Source organism: Fundulus heteroclitus, chromosome 8 (genome assembly GCF_011125445.2).
Source record: "Fundulus heteroclitus isolate FHET01 chromosome 8, MU-UCD_Fhet_4.1, whole genome shotgun sequence".
Classification (NCBI taxonomy): domain Eukaryota; kingdom Metazoa; phylum Chordata; class Actinopteri; order Cyprinodontiformes; family Fundulidae; genus Fundulus; species Fundulus heteroclitus.
In genome coordinates, this window is record NC_046368.1 from 21,360,274 (window position 1) to 21,376,002 (window position 15,729).

Consider the following 15,729-nt stretch of genomic DNA (forward strand, 5'->3'; position numbering starts at 1 on the left):
ATGGGTGCACAACTTTGAATTTCTTGTTTCTCTAATTATATAAACAGGCTTCAACGTGGGCATCCAGCTTCAGAGATGCTGGTTGAATTTCCCTTAGAGAGGGGCGCTCTTTTTGAAGCCATCGTCAGTTCCTGGGAAAATTCTGCCTGGATCATTGACCACTCTTCTTGGCAGAATTGGAAGAGTTTGTCGAAATTGTTTGGTTTCCCGTGAGGGAGCTGCTTCAAAGCGCGGTCTGTATAAAGAGGCTAGGCGTGTTCAGAAGCCTTACTTCAAACCGACAGCCGGACGGATGAAGCTCAGATCCAATTGGGTGTTCCAACAGTGAACAAAGATCAAAACTAACTTTGGCATGGATGAAGAAGACAAGTGAGACGTTTATATTATCGCCCTGACTTCAACGCTGTAGAAAGTTTATGGACTATGCTTAAAAGGTGGGTCGTTGCCAGGACACCAACTAGTTTAAATGAGCTGTACTATTTCTGTATACAGCTGGAATTATGCCAGAACCTTGCTGATGGCTCCAGAAAGTGTGCAGTTCTCGCCGCAGCTTGCAAAGGGACATTTGACCACGTATTAGTCGGGGGTGTAGGGATATATATGAGCTGTTGTGAACAATTTTGACACTGAGATGATTAAAGGCAGTCTACAATTTTTTATTCAAGAGAGTTTGATGTTGTATGGATAGTCCATAATTCAGCCCTGAAAAATGACGTTAAAATGCAATATATAAGGTACACTGATAACCTTGAGGGGGAAACAGTGAATTATTTCTGAATAAAGTCTTAATCTGCAGCACATTTAGAGGCAATCACAACTGCTCGCTCCCACTCATGTTAGGATGGTTACGAACTGGCCTCTTCCAAACCTGCGGCTCTGATCCCCCCCCCCCCCCCCCCCCCCCCCTTGATGGAGTATTTTTAGACGCCGCCAGTGTCTTCCTTGGCAGAAGTATGTCACTCACAGGGCTCATAATAAGCTACATCCAGCTCTGCCATTTTCAAAGTCCATCATTCCTTAAACCTCCAGGTCAGGGAACGCAGGCTGAGAGCTGATTCATGGGGACAACATACTGCAGAAACTTCACGGCCAGATTTATTGAGTGGAATAATGTTCATATCTCAGCTTTGACTTTAATGGTTGACCTCGTATAGTTACTGAGGAGCCCTTTGAATCCTCTGGGATTGATGTGTGCACACAGTAATAACACATCTGGGGTACATTGCAGGCGACCCAGTGCTTTCTGTGTTGCATGCATTTATGCCCGGTTTGCATCATTATTTGATATTCTCATTCTGAGGCCTGAGTTTAGGAGGAGAGGAGACTGGGTGTGGTCCGACCCATGTGGAGGACCTCTTTTACTCTTTACGCTTCAGGATGGGGAGATTCGGTAAGACGACAGCTTCTTTTTTTTTTTTTTTGTCTTTCTCGCTCTGCATTTGGCACGCTCATGCAAACACACTCATCTCATCACACCCTTTTGCAGTCTCTCCCCCCGCCGTCTCCCCCACTTGTGCCGACAGACTGTAGCAAAATGGCTGCCGCTGAGCCCTCTGGTATCCGTTGTGCGGCTTGTTCCCTCCTCTCTCCCATACAGGCTTGGTGAAAAAAGCATAGAGTAAAGTTAGGGGTGGGGGTGGGGGGCACAGACGGAGAAAGGTGCGTGAGCATCGGATCTGGATTCATGGATCTCTGTCGGCGGGAGTCAGGATGCATGAATCCAAACTGAGTTTCATCAGACCGGACCCAGCAGGGTGGCTGGGGGATAAACTCATCCTGCAGCACATATATATATATATGTTTCGAAGGAAGCATATATGTGCTTTCTCAGTAAAAATAAATAAATATATATATTTAAAGATGAGGGGTCCTGTTCTGCTGAGAATAGGTGTCCCTCGTGAGCCTTTATATACGGCATATGGATCTTAAATCCCAGCTTCTCAGCATCTGCTCGTCTCACACGGATTCTTTCAAAAAGTGTGAAACCTCGCTCATTCAATGGCTTCAAAAAAAAAGGGGGGGGGGGCTATGCACATTACCATGCACATATCTTGCAGAGCTACTACAGACACGGCTCTGCGGTGGCTGTGTGGACCAATAAGAAATACACATCATCGTTAATGTGCTGCGAGCTGCAGCCCTCGTGGTAGCTTTTATTTGCACGGTGAGAATCTGATGCCTCTGTAAGATGTAGGCTATGACCAGTCAAGAAAGCTGAAACGGAAAACAATAACATAAAAACAAAAAAAAAACAAAGGCTTTTGGGGAAAAGAAAGGGAAAACATCACCATATACAGCTGAAGAGCTGTTTATGGTATGGTTCATGATGCTTAATATTTAGAAAATATAAAAAATAAATCAATTCTATGCTGCTGGAAGGGAAAAAAGATGGATGGTTAGTTGCTATTGTCCTTTCGGGCCATCTGATGCATTGTTTGCCTCTGCTTTCTGTAGTTAGATTCTAAAATCTCGCATTTAGAATGAGCATTTTTATTTTATTTTATCATACATATTTCCTCTATCATCACTATTCAGTAGTATGAAAACAACAATGAAAGCATGCTATTTACTTCTGTTTTCATTTTTATTTTTTTCCTCCTGACATTACAAACAAGATACCGACTGACTCTCCGGGGGGGAGAAAGCCAACACTTACCTCTTGATGTAGTTTTTCCCGTAAAGAATCTGCTGCAAAAGCGTGACGAGTCCAAATGCGCAAATGAATATGAAACACAGGGATCTACTGCCTAGTATGTCTTTGCCCGACGACGGGTCGGAGTATGCCATCCTTCGGCGCAGCATCCAGAGCTGACGGTGACACCCGGATAGGCGTCTCTCTGCGCTGCATTCAGAACCGGGACCACAGGTGCCTCATGGCCGCTGAGCCGAGCTGGACGTCGTCCGCCACCTTCCTACGCTGCCGCTCCGCTCTCACACAGGCGCGTCATTGTCGACGGCCAAAACGCATCGCAAATTGATCGCCTTGAGCGCTCCTGCCGCACATCAATGGCCCTGCCTCGGATTGGAACCTGTGGTCTCACTCGTCAGGCGAGAAGGGGGTCAGGTGGAGAGACTCGTCAAAGGGTTCTGGAGGTGGGCCCGGTTCTCGGTGTCTGCCGTTCAACGAACGCGCAGTCGCTCGGTCCGCTGCGGGCGTTGCGGGTTGCGCTCGGACGGAGAAATCCCGACAGGTTAAATCAGGAGAGGAGAGCAAAACAAGGTGCAGCCAAAAAAAAAAAAAAAAGGCTTCGCGTGCTGTGATATTGACGGGATAAAAATACACATCCCTTTGTGCCCCCAGCTCAAATCCGTGCAAGAAGACGTGACCGCAATGAAAAAAAGAGGGATGCGCCTTTTCTCGGTCAGGCTGGCGGGGGCGCGCCGCGCTCCTCTCACATGCTCCTTACTCAGCCAAAGCCCAAGGTCATGGGCTGTTTTTCAAGGATGCGCCGGGGCACTCACAGCATCTCCTGCAACAAAAAGGGGTCACCTGAGGCTGCTGGGCAGAGCCGGACCCGTAATTGCTCTAGTACGATGTAACAGAAATGTTCTTCACAGACCATTGAGTTTGATTGCACATTAAAAGGACACCAGGGTTGTTATTAAATATAATGTGTTCCTAGGGCAAAGCCCCCCTCTCACATGGGCAACATGGCTAACTCCCCAAGGCAAGGCGCCATAGTGACAGGGGGCCGCATAAAAAAACAAAATATATTGCTACACCATTTGAAATTCTTATTTTCTGCTAAACTAAATTAAATCTGAATGGGGTTTAGATGGTGATCAGCTGCAGTTCTAATATTTAATATTAATTAATATATAATCTAGCTAGTCAAACCTGCACTCAAAAAAATTAAATAAACAAAATAACCACAATAGTTGTCTACATTCTGTTTATTTCAAGTGAAAGGTATAGTGGACAATCTTTTTTTTGGCTTCGAGTTCAAGGCGTGATCATCTTATCTATTGGTTGTCCCACATGCCAGTCATTATGACCCTAATGCCAATGTGCATGTTCATTCCTTAGTTTTCTCGTGCTCTGCTTTGCGCACTTCAAGTGATTATGTATCCAGTGAGCTTCAGTTTTGGTCGTTCATTGTAGCTCCGCTTCTCTTACTGTCTTACTGACAGCAAGCTGTCTTACAAGTTGATGATAAGAAGAGAAAGGCCTCAGAAGAAAGAAATAAGACCAGACTCTTTCACATGATGCCCCTTAGGAGCAGAAGAGCGGGCTTCAGAAAGGAACTTGGGCGTTTGTTATGTTTGTTACGGTTCCAGGAAAATTGTCTCTACCTTTAATATTTGGTTTCTTGTCTGTCTGCATCATAAGGAAAAAAGATCAGATTTTAAAGGATGTAAGTAATTGGGTTTCTTTTTTTGTAAGTATGTGTGTGGTGAGTGGGGCACTAGGGTGGGATGGTGTGAATAAGGTTTTTTTTTTTGTTTGTTTTTTTTTTTTTGCCAGGTTCAGGTTTGGTCCGCTCCCTCTCCCAAGAACAACTCAAGTCTCCGCTAGGTGAGGAGCCCGTCCCCCCAGTTCGTGCCCCCCTCTGCTGGCAGGCGCCTTGGCCCGCTGGCTGCATTGGCGGCCCTCAGGTTTGGGGCGGGTTCCCGGGTGGGTGCCGGCCCATTCCTGGTGGCTGCTTCGTGGGGCCTGGCCCCCTGGGAGAAAAAAAATTGGGTTTCTGTTCTAGGGAAAGACTCATTTGCCTATAACTACATGCCAGATCAGCCGAATTATCTAACATGTCTTTACATGTCGTTTAATTCTTCTGAATCCCAAATAGTAGCTTCCCCAAGGCAGAAGAAAGTGACATTACATAACATTTAAATTAGCATTTTGTTTGACCTTGTTCAATATTTACTTCAGTAGTTGTTTTTTTAAGCAGCCAACTTTTGTTACTGCTTAGAACAAAGCTCTGCAGGTGTTTAAAAAGATCTATGAAAACTGTGCCAGTCATTTTTAGCATATGCATGAAGCATACATGCAGCAGTGTGCAGCTTTCATACTGGCGGTCTATTATATATGAAACCTACGAAGTGGACATTTCCCTGATCTTAAATGGACATTTCTATGGTCTGTTTCATTTATTGATACAAGCATGTGAAAAGTGGTCACACGATTTTGGTGGTGGTAGTTTTAGTTAACATTATCCACCAAAATGGGTTGAGGGGGCGCACAAAGTACAGACTTAAGAGCCAACAAGGCTTGCAGCTTATCAGATGGTAAGAGGCCATATGCAAAGTGGTCCATCCCACTCAAATATGTATTGTCCTAGGGGTATACCCAGTTCAACATGCCAGATTGCTGTATGTTGTAATATTAATGTTGCAATACAATTTTCATTTCTGTGGGAAGGGTTATAATAAGGTTTTCAAATAATGTTGCATTGTGATCCAAAGTGTAAAGATGTACACACAAAAACATGTGTGGTTTGCCTGAGAGAAGGGCCGTTTGCTACATGTGAGGGCAAGCCACACAGGGTAAGAACACACCCTACAACAGTTTGCTTTCTCTTTAATTCACTTTAGTTATTACTTTAAATGTTCCTTAATCCTTTTTTTAACCTTACAATGTTTACATGGAGTGCACACATATTAACACTGCAAGGTCAATTCAGTTTATGTTGTACTAATACTCTTTTCTTTGTTTGAGTTACTTTGGTGTTTGGCTTCCCCTTCCGGATGGGAGAAGGTGTGGCTGATCACTGAAGTTCAGCTGATGGCCTCATTGGACTGAACCAAGTGCCTCTTGCCAAGTGGGGGACTCTTAGGGGGTGTTTAGGATTATTTCATTGTTTGAGTCATAGACATAATATAAGAGTAGACGCGTCATTGGGCGGGTTCTGCCTATGCTGCGATGCGTCAGAGCGTCCGCCATCTTAAATGTGGCAAATCTGCGGTTACTCAGTCACTTAAACAGTATCAGAGGGACTTTAATCTCTGAATATACTTTGTCTTCGTAGTATTTTTTTTATAATATTACAAGTTTATTTTCGTATCCCTTTAGCTTCATTCTCCTGAATTTATTCTCCTGAAGAATAAAAATATTTAAAATAATCTAACCTGGCCTACTCCAGGAGTGAAATAATTCTGCAAACTGTGATTATTCTGGAAATGTTCCCCCTTAATTCTCATAATATGATGTTTTTATCATAACATTATCACTTTTGTGTTTGTTTGTTTATTTTTACTTTATTGACCTAAGACTTTTTTTTCCTCATATTATTAATTTTACCTCTTTAATACTCACCCAAAAAGTCTGTTCCTAAAGGTTCACATGTGACACGGTTTTTATGAAATAATGAAGACCACAATTTTTAGATTTAACAAATTGATCCTTATATTCATAACACATACACACACAATATACAATATATATATATATATATATGTGTGTGTGTGTGTGTGTGTGTGTGTGTGTGTGTGTAGTTATTGCAGCACAGGAATGAGGCATCTTCTCTGATCCACGTTCACAATAACAGAACTCAACTTTTTTCTGCCACATACAATATGGCGGTGACGTTGACGTGCGAACCTGCGCCCTATGACGCGTCTACGTATATATGTCTGTGGTTTGAGTTAGTAGTTATGTGGCAGCCATTTTGTTTTCCCCTACTGTATGTGTCTATGGTTTAGCTAAACTAGTATTTAAGGGCCCTTGTTTGTCATTTCATTAGGTCAGTTTTGTTTGTGTCTGTCTGTGTTCAGTATTTTCAGTTGACCTCTTTTAATGGCATGCCAGTTTAATTCCTGACTTTGTTAAATATTTTTGTGCTTTGGGTAAATAAAACCCACTTTTTTGAATCCAACACCTGTGTCCTCCACTATGTACTGCTTGGTCCCTCGACACTACATATAAGCTGTAAAGGGACATAGACTTCAGCTATGAAATGTGCTTTTGTCTACAGAGTCTATATTAGAGTTCATTGATCTGCTTTCTGTTATCACTGTCCTGTTCAGAGTGACAAAAGGGACCTACATAGGCAAGAATGCAATTATAGACGAAATGCTTAATGAAATAAACATGTACCAAATATTTAAATGCTACTGGAGGGAGCCAGGAGTGGACAGGGAATTAAAAGCCATCTTTGGCTTTCTTTCAGCCTGAATAGGCACCTGGAAAGAGTCCTAAAACCTTCTTTTCAAATAATAACAAATATTTTGTACATTAATAAGAAAAGAGCTTCTACAAACACTGTGCATGTTGCTTTTTTAATTATCTTTTCCTCTTTCACTTAAATGTTTCTGTTCCTTAAGCAAATTGCTCAGCATGGTTATATTTCACTCTGAAACTGAGCTGCATGCTTACAATTAGATGTTTTAGGGTTTTTGAAATATAGTAACACACAGGCTTATTACTGCTTTATTATATCCCTGCACTTTCACTGGTATCTTTTGTCATGCAACTGATCATTACGAATAAAGAAGTGAAAAAAAAAATGTGTAAGCTGCTATTATTTGTTGTATCCACAATGTAACATATATGTTTGACTTTGAGCAAAATAAAAGCCTACTTTGATTTAATTTATATTTGTTTTTTTAATACTGTGATCGTGTTACTAATTACTATTTTCCAATTGGTAAAACTGGACCTTTACGTAGCATATAAAGGTCCAGTAGACCAATAAATTAAATGCATTTTTAACTATATCACATAGTGATAACACAATAAAACTATTTACATGCATAAATCAAGCGAAGCACTATAGCGAAAGCAGTACTGCTCCACTTGTGAAAGTAAAATCTGTCGAGCTCTATTTGGCATTAAGACATCAATTCCTATTGCCACATTGCTAGACAGGACACTGGGAAAAAAAATAATAATTGGGTTTCTGTTCTAGGGAAAGACTCATTTGCCTATAACTAAATGCCAGATCAGCCAAATTATCTAACATGTCTTTACATGTCGTTTAATTCTTCTGAATCCCAAATAGTAGCTTCCCCAAGGCAGAAGAAAGTGATATTACATAACATTTAAATTAGCATTTTGTTTGATCTTGTTCAATATTTACTTCAGTAGTTGTTTTTTTAAGCAGCCAACTACTGTTACTGCTTAGAACAAAGCTCTGCAGGTGTTTAAAAAGATCTATGAAAACTGTGCCAGTCATTTTTAGCATATGCATGAAGCAATACTGGTATTCATGAAATAGTGACGGTGACCTTACTGGTTTGTGAAAACCTTTGTTAGTCAATACGCGTGAATAGAGAGTTTTTAAACATCTCCGCTTTTTTTCAAAATCTGAGGTTTTAGTCAGCAAAAACTTTGTTATCACCAGCTTAATCTGGAGCTGTACTCCTGCCCCTTGCTGCTCTCTTTACATGCAGCAGTGTGCAGCTTTCATACTGGCGGTCTATTATATATGAAACCGACGAAGTGGACATTTGTCCCTGATCTTAAATGGACATTTCTATGGTCTGTTTCGCTTATTGATCCAACTTGTACAAACATGTGAAAAGTGGTCACACGATTTTGGTGGTGGTAGTTTTAGTTAACATTATCCACCAATATTGTTGAGGGGGCACACAAAGTACAGACTTAAGAGCCAACAAGGCTTGCAGCTTATCAGATGGTAAGAGGCCATATGCAAAGTGGTCCATCCCACTCAAATTTGAATTGTCCTAGGGGTTTACCCAGTTCAACATGCCAGATTGCTGTATGTTGTAATATTAATGTTGCAATACAATTTTCATTTCTGCGGGAAGGGTTATAATAAGGTTTTCAAATTATGTTGCATTGTGACTTTCTTTCAACCTGAATAGGCACCTGGAAAGATTCCTAAAACCTTCTTTTCCAAAAATAACAAATATTTTTTACATCAATAAGAAAAGAGCTTCTACAAACCCTGTGCATGTTGCTTTTTTAATGATCTTTTCCTCTTTCACTTAAATGTTTCTGTTCCTTAAGCAAATTGCTCAGTATGGTTATATTTCACGCTGAAACTGAGCTGCATGCTTACAATTAGATGTTTTTTCTTAGACAAAGGGTGTCTTAGTGTTTTTGAAATATAGTAACACACAGGCTTATCACTGCTGTATTATATCCCTGCACTTTCACTGGTATCTTTTGTCATGCAACTGTCATCATCACGAATAAAGAAGTGACAAAAAAAAAATGTGTAAGCTGCTATTATTTGTTGTATCCACAATGTAACATATATGTTTGACTTTGAGCAAAATAAAAGCCTACTTTTATTTAATTTATATTTGTTGTTTTAATACTGTGATAGTGTTAATAATTACTATTTTCCAATTGGTAAAACTGGACCTTTATGTAGCATATAAAGGTTAATGTTTTTAATCTTTATTCAGTACCTGTTTTTTCTGTCTAGAGGCAAATTTAAGCTTTTTAGATGAGATGCAACCTGGTTATCTCAATAATTGTTTCGCTTTGCACCCCTCTTTGACGCCGTTTTAGAACAAATACCAGACGGACCCATTTCTCTGCTACACCGGACGGAGCACGGATGTAATTTGATGCTGTACCCGCTCCTCTTCCGGTCTCTTTTCCCGCAGCCACTGGGCGAAAATGGTAAGAAGCAATGCCGTCAAAGAGAAATCTTTCAACATCGGTTTAATCAAAAGTTGATTTGAAGCAAATTGACGCTTATCTGTTACAGCTTAGGTAGCAGCACCTCTTAGTTACATTATTTACATGATGAAACCCACTGTTTACAAAGTTACTTGATGTTTCTGCGGCACCTTTGTAGCATTTTTCGCTAGCGCTAGCATCAAGCGTCCAGTGCCAAGAACGAGATTAAATTAACGAAAGTGAATTAAATTACTATGTACTCATATTAATTCGTCTTGAAGAGTTTTGTATTAATGCAAGAACTTGTTAATAAGCTAAATGTTAACATGGCTAATAATTGTTTTGATCGTGTTTACTTGTAGCGCAGCTAATTCATTGGTTTCTGAAAACGGCAAACGCGACACGGTTTCACAAGAAATATAAACCTTGCGTTTGTCAAGCTAAAAGTTAAATCGGCATTATTCACACCCGGCTTAACGTATGTGTTTATATTACAAAAAGGTCTTGTCAATGATGTTCCTAAATAAATGTCTGAACATATGACTTTCTGTGATTCATTTGTATAAGCTGAGACAAGACCTCCTCGGATGTGAGCGTGTCCTGGGGTTTTTGCTGCAATTTCCTCTTGATATAACTCAATCTTTCTCCTCTTTTCAGACCAAGGGAACGTCATCATTCGGTAAGCGCCGAAACAAGACGCACACCCTGTGCCGTCGTTGTGGGGCCAAGGCTTACCATCTGCAGAAGTCCACCTGCGGCAAGTGTGGCTACCCCGAGAAGCGCAAGAGGAAGTGTAAGTCCTGACACACGGGGCATGAGGCCTTCTTACCTGCTTAGGGAATATTACATATGAGTTAAGCATATTTAGTAGAATCTAGATGTATAACTCAAGGGGTTTTGTTTAAAATGAGTCCAATGTTTTGATTCTAGACAACTGGAGCGCTAAGGCTAAGAGGAGAAACACCACTGGGACAGGCCGTCTGAGGCACCTGAAGGTTGTCTACCGCAGATTCAGGTGAGGGGTTGTGTGGCAGTAAAAAACATGTTTGTTTTCTGTACCGTGTGTGAAAGTTTGGCGAAAAAAATGCTAAAGATGAGGTTTACTACCAATTTAAGCATGTTTGCTGCTAAAGTTGAGGGTTTTGAGGCGTATGATGTAAACACAACTTCCCATTGATGTCGAGTGTTCCTGGGGAAGATATTTAGATTTGTGTGTTCATCGCCTAATGAGTTAGAGCGTGATCTTCAATGAATTAATGAAAATGCACAAAAAAAGGGAGATTAGTGAAAAAGAAAGGACCAATAAGAAATAAATGCTAGGGAAGTTTACCTGATAATGTTTTTTGTTTTTTAGTTGACAACATAAATTGTTGGGTAAGAAAAACCCTGTCAAACTAAAGCTACTTGCAAACTCTGGGGTTGTTGACATTCCCTTCAGGAAATATAAGCAAAGTTCCTTCTGCTAACGTTTAATCCACTGAATTGTTAAAATGCGTACACACCCATGCTGTTAGACAGTGTTCGTTATAACATAAAATGACTAAAAGTTAGACGTGATTTATATTGTGACGTCTTTGTGTGCTTTCACAAGAAAGTTATATGCACAGTAATTATTCACATCAAAAGACGGCTTTATTCGGAGGTGTATACTCCAAAGACATTTTTGTTCCCAAAGTAGTTTATCTCTGTTTACCGGGAGATTGCTTTAAACTAAATATCTGAGGGGAAGTTATCATGGAGGTGGACCATAAGGAGGATTTATCTCTTTTCTTTGCTTCGGTCATAAACAAGAATCGTCAGCCAAACGTCTTCAAAGTCCACTTCCTTTTAAAGTTTGACATAAAACTCATTTCAGTGTTGATGTTTTTTTTTTTCCCCTTTGATTCACAGTAGATTAATTGTTGCGATTACTGTTTAGGGAATGTTATCTGCCATTTGCGAAAGATGATTTCTCGTTGTGTATTCAGTCTAAAATGTTCCTGATGCTAAACCTTATTACCTTTTGATAGGGAGTTAAAAGTTTAGACAGGGAACATCGGTTTACTGAGTGTTGCCTCAAGAGAAGAGCAACATTTTGCTGTCACAGTGTCTCAGTCCTCATATTCACATTTGTTAGTCAGTTTCTTTAAGCATCTTACAGAGTATTTTAATTAACACGGGTCATTTTTCAGAGTGTTGAGACTGGTGCTTTGTAGTTTTAGAACTTGACAAATTTTGTAATCTCATTTGCCGCTAAATAAACAGAAGGTTCACTACATATTTCTACTGTCAGACCAAAACCGTTTATCTCTTACAAAATGTAATTTAACAAAAATTAAGAAGTGCCTTTCTTCGAAATTTTAACAATTTAGGTATAGTTATGTGCTCTTATCAATACTTAGAATGAAAGCTAAGCCAGGTGTGTGGAATGATTTTCTCAGGGAACCAAAATGACAGTTGAGAGTAAAGGTTTTTGCCCAAAAGTGACAATAATATTTCCATTGTTTGTGCTGATTAGTGTACATTAGTGGGCTATAATCTTAAGATGGTGGGTTCTCCAGCAGGATCACGGGTTTCATGCTTTAGTGTCTGTTAAATTACTCTAAACTGGCTAATCAGTCTTATTTGCTGCTTTTTTTTCTTTTTAAGCAAGATGACTTTTTGAGGGAATGGTACCTGCTGTGTTTTTTCTAAAACTAGGAATCTTTGCATGAATAAGCAGTGTTCCACGTTGTACTTATCAGCTTAGAAGAGCTGGTTGGGTAACCAGTATATATCTGATGGTTAAGGCTGGTGTGATTAATTTGAACCTTTCAGTTAGAAGTTATGCATAATTGTGTGTTTTTAAAAAAAAAAAAAAGGTTCAGTGTCTTGAGCAAAGTAATGTTTTATAGCTTCAGTCTGATTGTTTTTGTTTTTATTTTGCAGGAATGGTTTCCGGGAAGGTACCACCCCCAAACCCAGACGTGCTGCAGTGGCCGCCTCCAGCTCATCCTAAATGACACATTTTTGGTTAAATAAATGTGATGTTAAATTGGAGTTGCAGTCGTGTCTTTGTCCACTTTATTTGGGGTTGTTTAAGCACCGAGTGGCTCTGGGTATGGATCAGTTTAAGACCAGAACTGGGAATTTATTACTGGACTGACTGTTGGTTTCTGGTTTCCAACCAGCACTTCTTCATTCAGGCTAAAATTGACTTTGGTTTGTCTACAGAGTATTTCTCCAGGTTTTTAAAGTGGGAAAACTAGCCATAACCTCACTGTTACTTTCTGAGCCCCGTTCAGATTGCTGGGTTAGTGGATATTCTGGGGTAAGTTCCTGCATTCCCTGGCTTTTCCGTTTCAGAAAACTCAGGAGCCTTTGCTCTGAGTCAAATAATGACAAATTACCCTGCTACCAAGTAGAGTTATTGAGGCAAACTGAGTTTTTCCTCTTCTTTAGCTGAGATCTGCACAAGGACGAGTCATAAAAAGCATGTCCTTTTCTGGAGCCTGCATGCTGAAGCGCAAATACGCCACAGAAATCTGTCAGGAGAGGCTGATCAGATCAAGATTAAATGTGTTCATTGTTGGATTAATATATTTTCAGGCGTTGCTGTTTTTTTTCAGCTGTCATTGATTTATTTCAATATTCTCAGCCTGCACATCACTAATAACAAAATGAGGGGAAGCTCTTGGTTCCGAAAAATTTCTTTGTGTTGCTCTGTTTTTTTGCCAACTACAGTTTTTTAATAACAGGTGATGCAAAAAATATATCAGAGGCAACTGCATGTCAGGAATGTTACTGTTGCACTCAGTTATGGCCAAGTTTAAATGTTTCAGAGATCCACAAGATTAACAAAAGATTTACACAGAATGAAAGAGACTTCCAGCTCTAATTTTCCATTTGTATATTATTGAGTACCAACACCTAGGGCTATGGCACATTTTGTCACTTAACACCATACTTCAACTTAATATAAATATAGCCTATATGATTAATACAAAGTGAGGTTGGCACAAATTATACACCTACAGTTTTTTTTATCCATCCTTCTAAAAATTGGTTCAAATTCTGGAAAAAATATGAATGAACATAGTTAATTCAATAACTCGCAGTATTCCATCATTAATTGCATATGTTGAATATAGACAATTAGTGCTTTAGTTGGTTATGGTTAAACATAAGAAATTCTTATAAAACTTAACCATACCTGATAAAACTATTTTCATACTTCATTTTTAATTTGCTGCCACGTCCTTTTAATACCTGCTGGTTACACCTAGACACGTAATAAATGCCCCCCCTCCCCCTTTTTTTTTTGGATGTTAAACGAGTGTAGGGTGAGAATACAGCTTTCATTCTGTCAAATAACTCCCATCACTCATGCATTGACGTTTTTCAGCAATTCTCTGCCGTAAAGTCACTTTTTCTGCAGCAACAGCATATTACCTTTTTGTTAATTATGGTTTAATATTCTCCAAATGCCTTCATTAAAGATTTCTGATTCCACTCACAGGAAGTGAGCACTTCCAGGCTTCTTCTTTCCTGCTGGTGCCATGGTGAATCACGTTAACTGCGTCCATTGATGAGGGCTTCTTTCATGGTTGTGCTTAACTCAGGATTTATGGGACGTTGAGTTTAGTTACCTGACTGATATCACATGTTCTGAAACCCAAAACACTGAGTATGACAGCGTGAGGTAGAACTACTGAAAGTTTCTACTCTGGGTAGATCGGTCATTCTTTCTGAAACGGGGCCCTGGTAGAGGGGAAAAGGTCTACTTTAAATGTTCACATCATCTTGGAGCATATTGATGACTAGTCTGATTGCAAATAAACAAGTATGATTTACCTTGATTTACCACTGTTAATACCCAAGATGACAGCAAACTGCAATTTAGTTTATTGTTCAATACTTTGGTTGTAAAGAAACACTTCATCAAGGAAAGTTATTCATTATTATTGAATTGTTAAATCTAAAAAAATAAAATCATTTGACATTTTATGATTAATCAATCAAAACACATTTAGACCTTACTGGGCTTACTCTGCTATTAAATATGTAGAACGAAAACAATTTATAATGTAATTCCTGCATTTGTTTCCAAGTGGGAATGAAGCTTTTTATTTTTATGTCCTCCACCTGTAGTTACTAAATATGGGTTTTGGTTATTTGAGTTTTGCCCAATTAAATACAGAAAAAAATAAATATATATGAAGATAACAGTGCAAGAATAAGCAAAAGCCTTATATAAAAGGCTTTTATAAAGTCTCCACCCAAAGTAGTTATGTTAGTCAAAAGAATTCAGTTGTGGGGTCAAACTGAATTAATCTGTAATTCCAGCTCTAAGGTCCATGATTTCGAAATGTTTTTTACAGCCGTGCAAAATATAGTAATAGTAATATAGTAGTAATATCATCTTTATTGTCATTGATACGTACATTACAACGAAATTTGTTCTCTGCTTTTAACCCATCACCCTTGGGGAGCAGTGGGCTGCCATATGCGGCGCCCCATATGAAAATATCACACTTTAATCTGTCCCTCTTCAAACAGGTCGCTCACATCTGATATTTGCTTTTTGATTTGAATCCTAAACCGTCAGTTTTAGCCACCAGTAAAATGACAGGCATGTTTGCCAAGGATCATTTTGAAGTTGTGTAAAAAAAAGAACGTTAACGGTTTACTGTTCAGCTGCTGTTGAACTTTCTTGGGATGTTTTAGAGTAACATCATCCATTTATGATCTGAACCGTTTCCACGTGGCAGCTGGACACACAATCTGTTTAGCTATTTATCAGGCGAGCAGCTGCTTGTGGGCAGAGCATGCATCAGCATGCACAACAAACATCTCCTGCTTCCCTGCGCTCCGCTGCTACAGTCTACTGCCTCCCGTTTGATTGGCTGTGGCAGCAGCCCACATGATCTGGCAAATTAGAGCTGGAAGATGCATTTTTGGGGGGCTATGAAACAAGTAAATGTTTATAAAGCTCCAAACAATACTCAAAACCTCTCAGAGGATGACGGTTCGTTTACGTGTGAGTCAAATGGTTTATGAGTAAGGCTGGAAAATGCCAGAGGAGGCACCAGCATGAAGAAAAGCAGATTACATCAGGGCTGGAGGTAATGTTTATTGGAGGATCTCCTACATAAGGATTTAGTTTGAGAAGACTCTAAATAAGCCCTGTGATGGACTGGTGACCTGTCTGGGGTGTACAGATGGAGATGGGCACCGGC

General features: G+C 39.8%; 2 protein-coding genes and 1 non-coding gene across 3 annotated transcripts in view; 2 read left to right on the forward strand and 1 right to left on the reverse strand.

Moving 5' to 3' along the window:
• The window catches only part of st8sia5 (ST8 alpha-N-acetyl-neuraminide alpha-2,8-sialyltransferase 5), a gene marked incomplete in the record, with an annotated part of 6,874 nt that extends 3,527 nt beyond the window's left edge, over positions 1 to 3,347 (reverse strand). The window contains 1 exon segment of the mRNA XM_036140346.1: positions 2,657 to 3,347. Coding sequence (XP_035996239.1) covers positions 2,657 to 2,802 — 146 coding nt within the window.
• Positions 3,348 to 9,402: 6,055 nt separating this feature from the next.
• rpl37 (ribosomal protein L37) lies at positions 9,403 to 12,550 on the forward strand. The gene is made up of 4 exons (XM_012868009.3): positions 9,403 to 9,532; positions 10,190 to 10,325; positions 10,463 to 10,547; positions 12,440 to 12,550. Exons 1-4 carry the CDS (start codon positions 9,530 to 9,532, stop codon positions 12,507 to 12,509), a joined length of 294 nt encoding a protein of 97 aa, XP_012723463.1. The 5' UTR covers positions 9,403 to 9,529; the 3' UTR covers positions 12,510 to 12,550.
• LOC118564040 lies at positions 10,034 to 10,111 on the forward strand. Its single transcript, XR_004931597.1, has one exon. It is a non-coding gene; the product is annotated as a small nucleolar RNA SNORD72 (small nucleolar RNA).
• Positions 12,551 to 15,729: the final 3,179 nt, after the last annotated feature.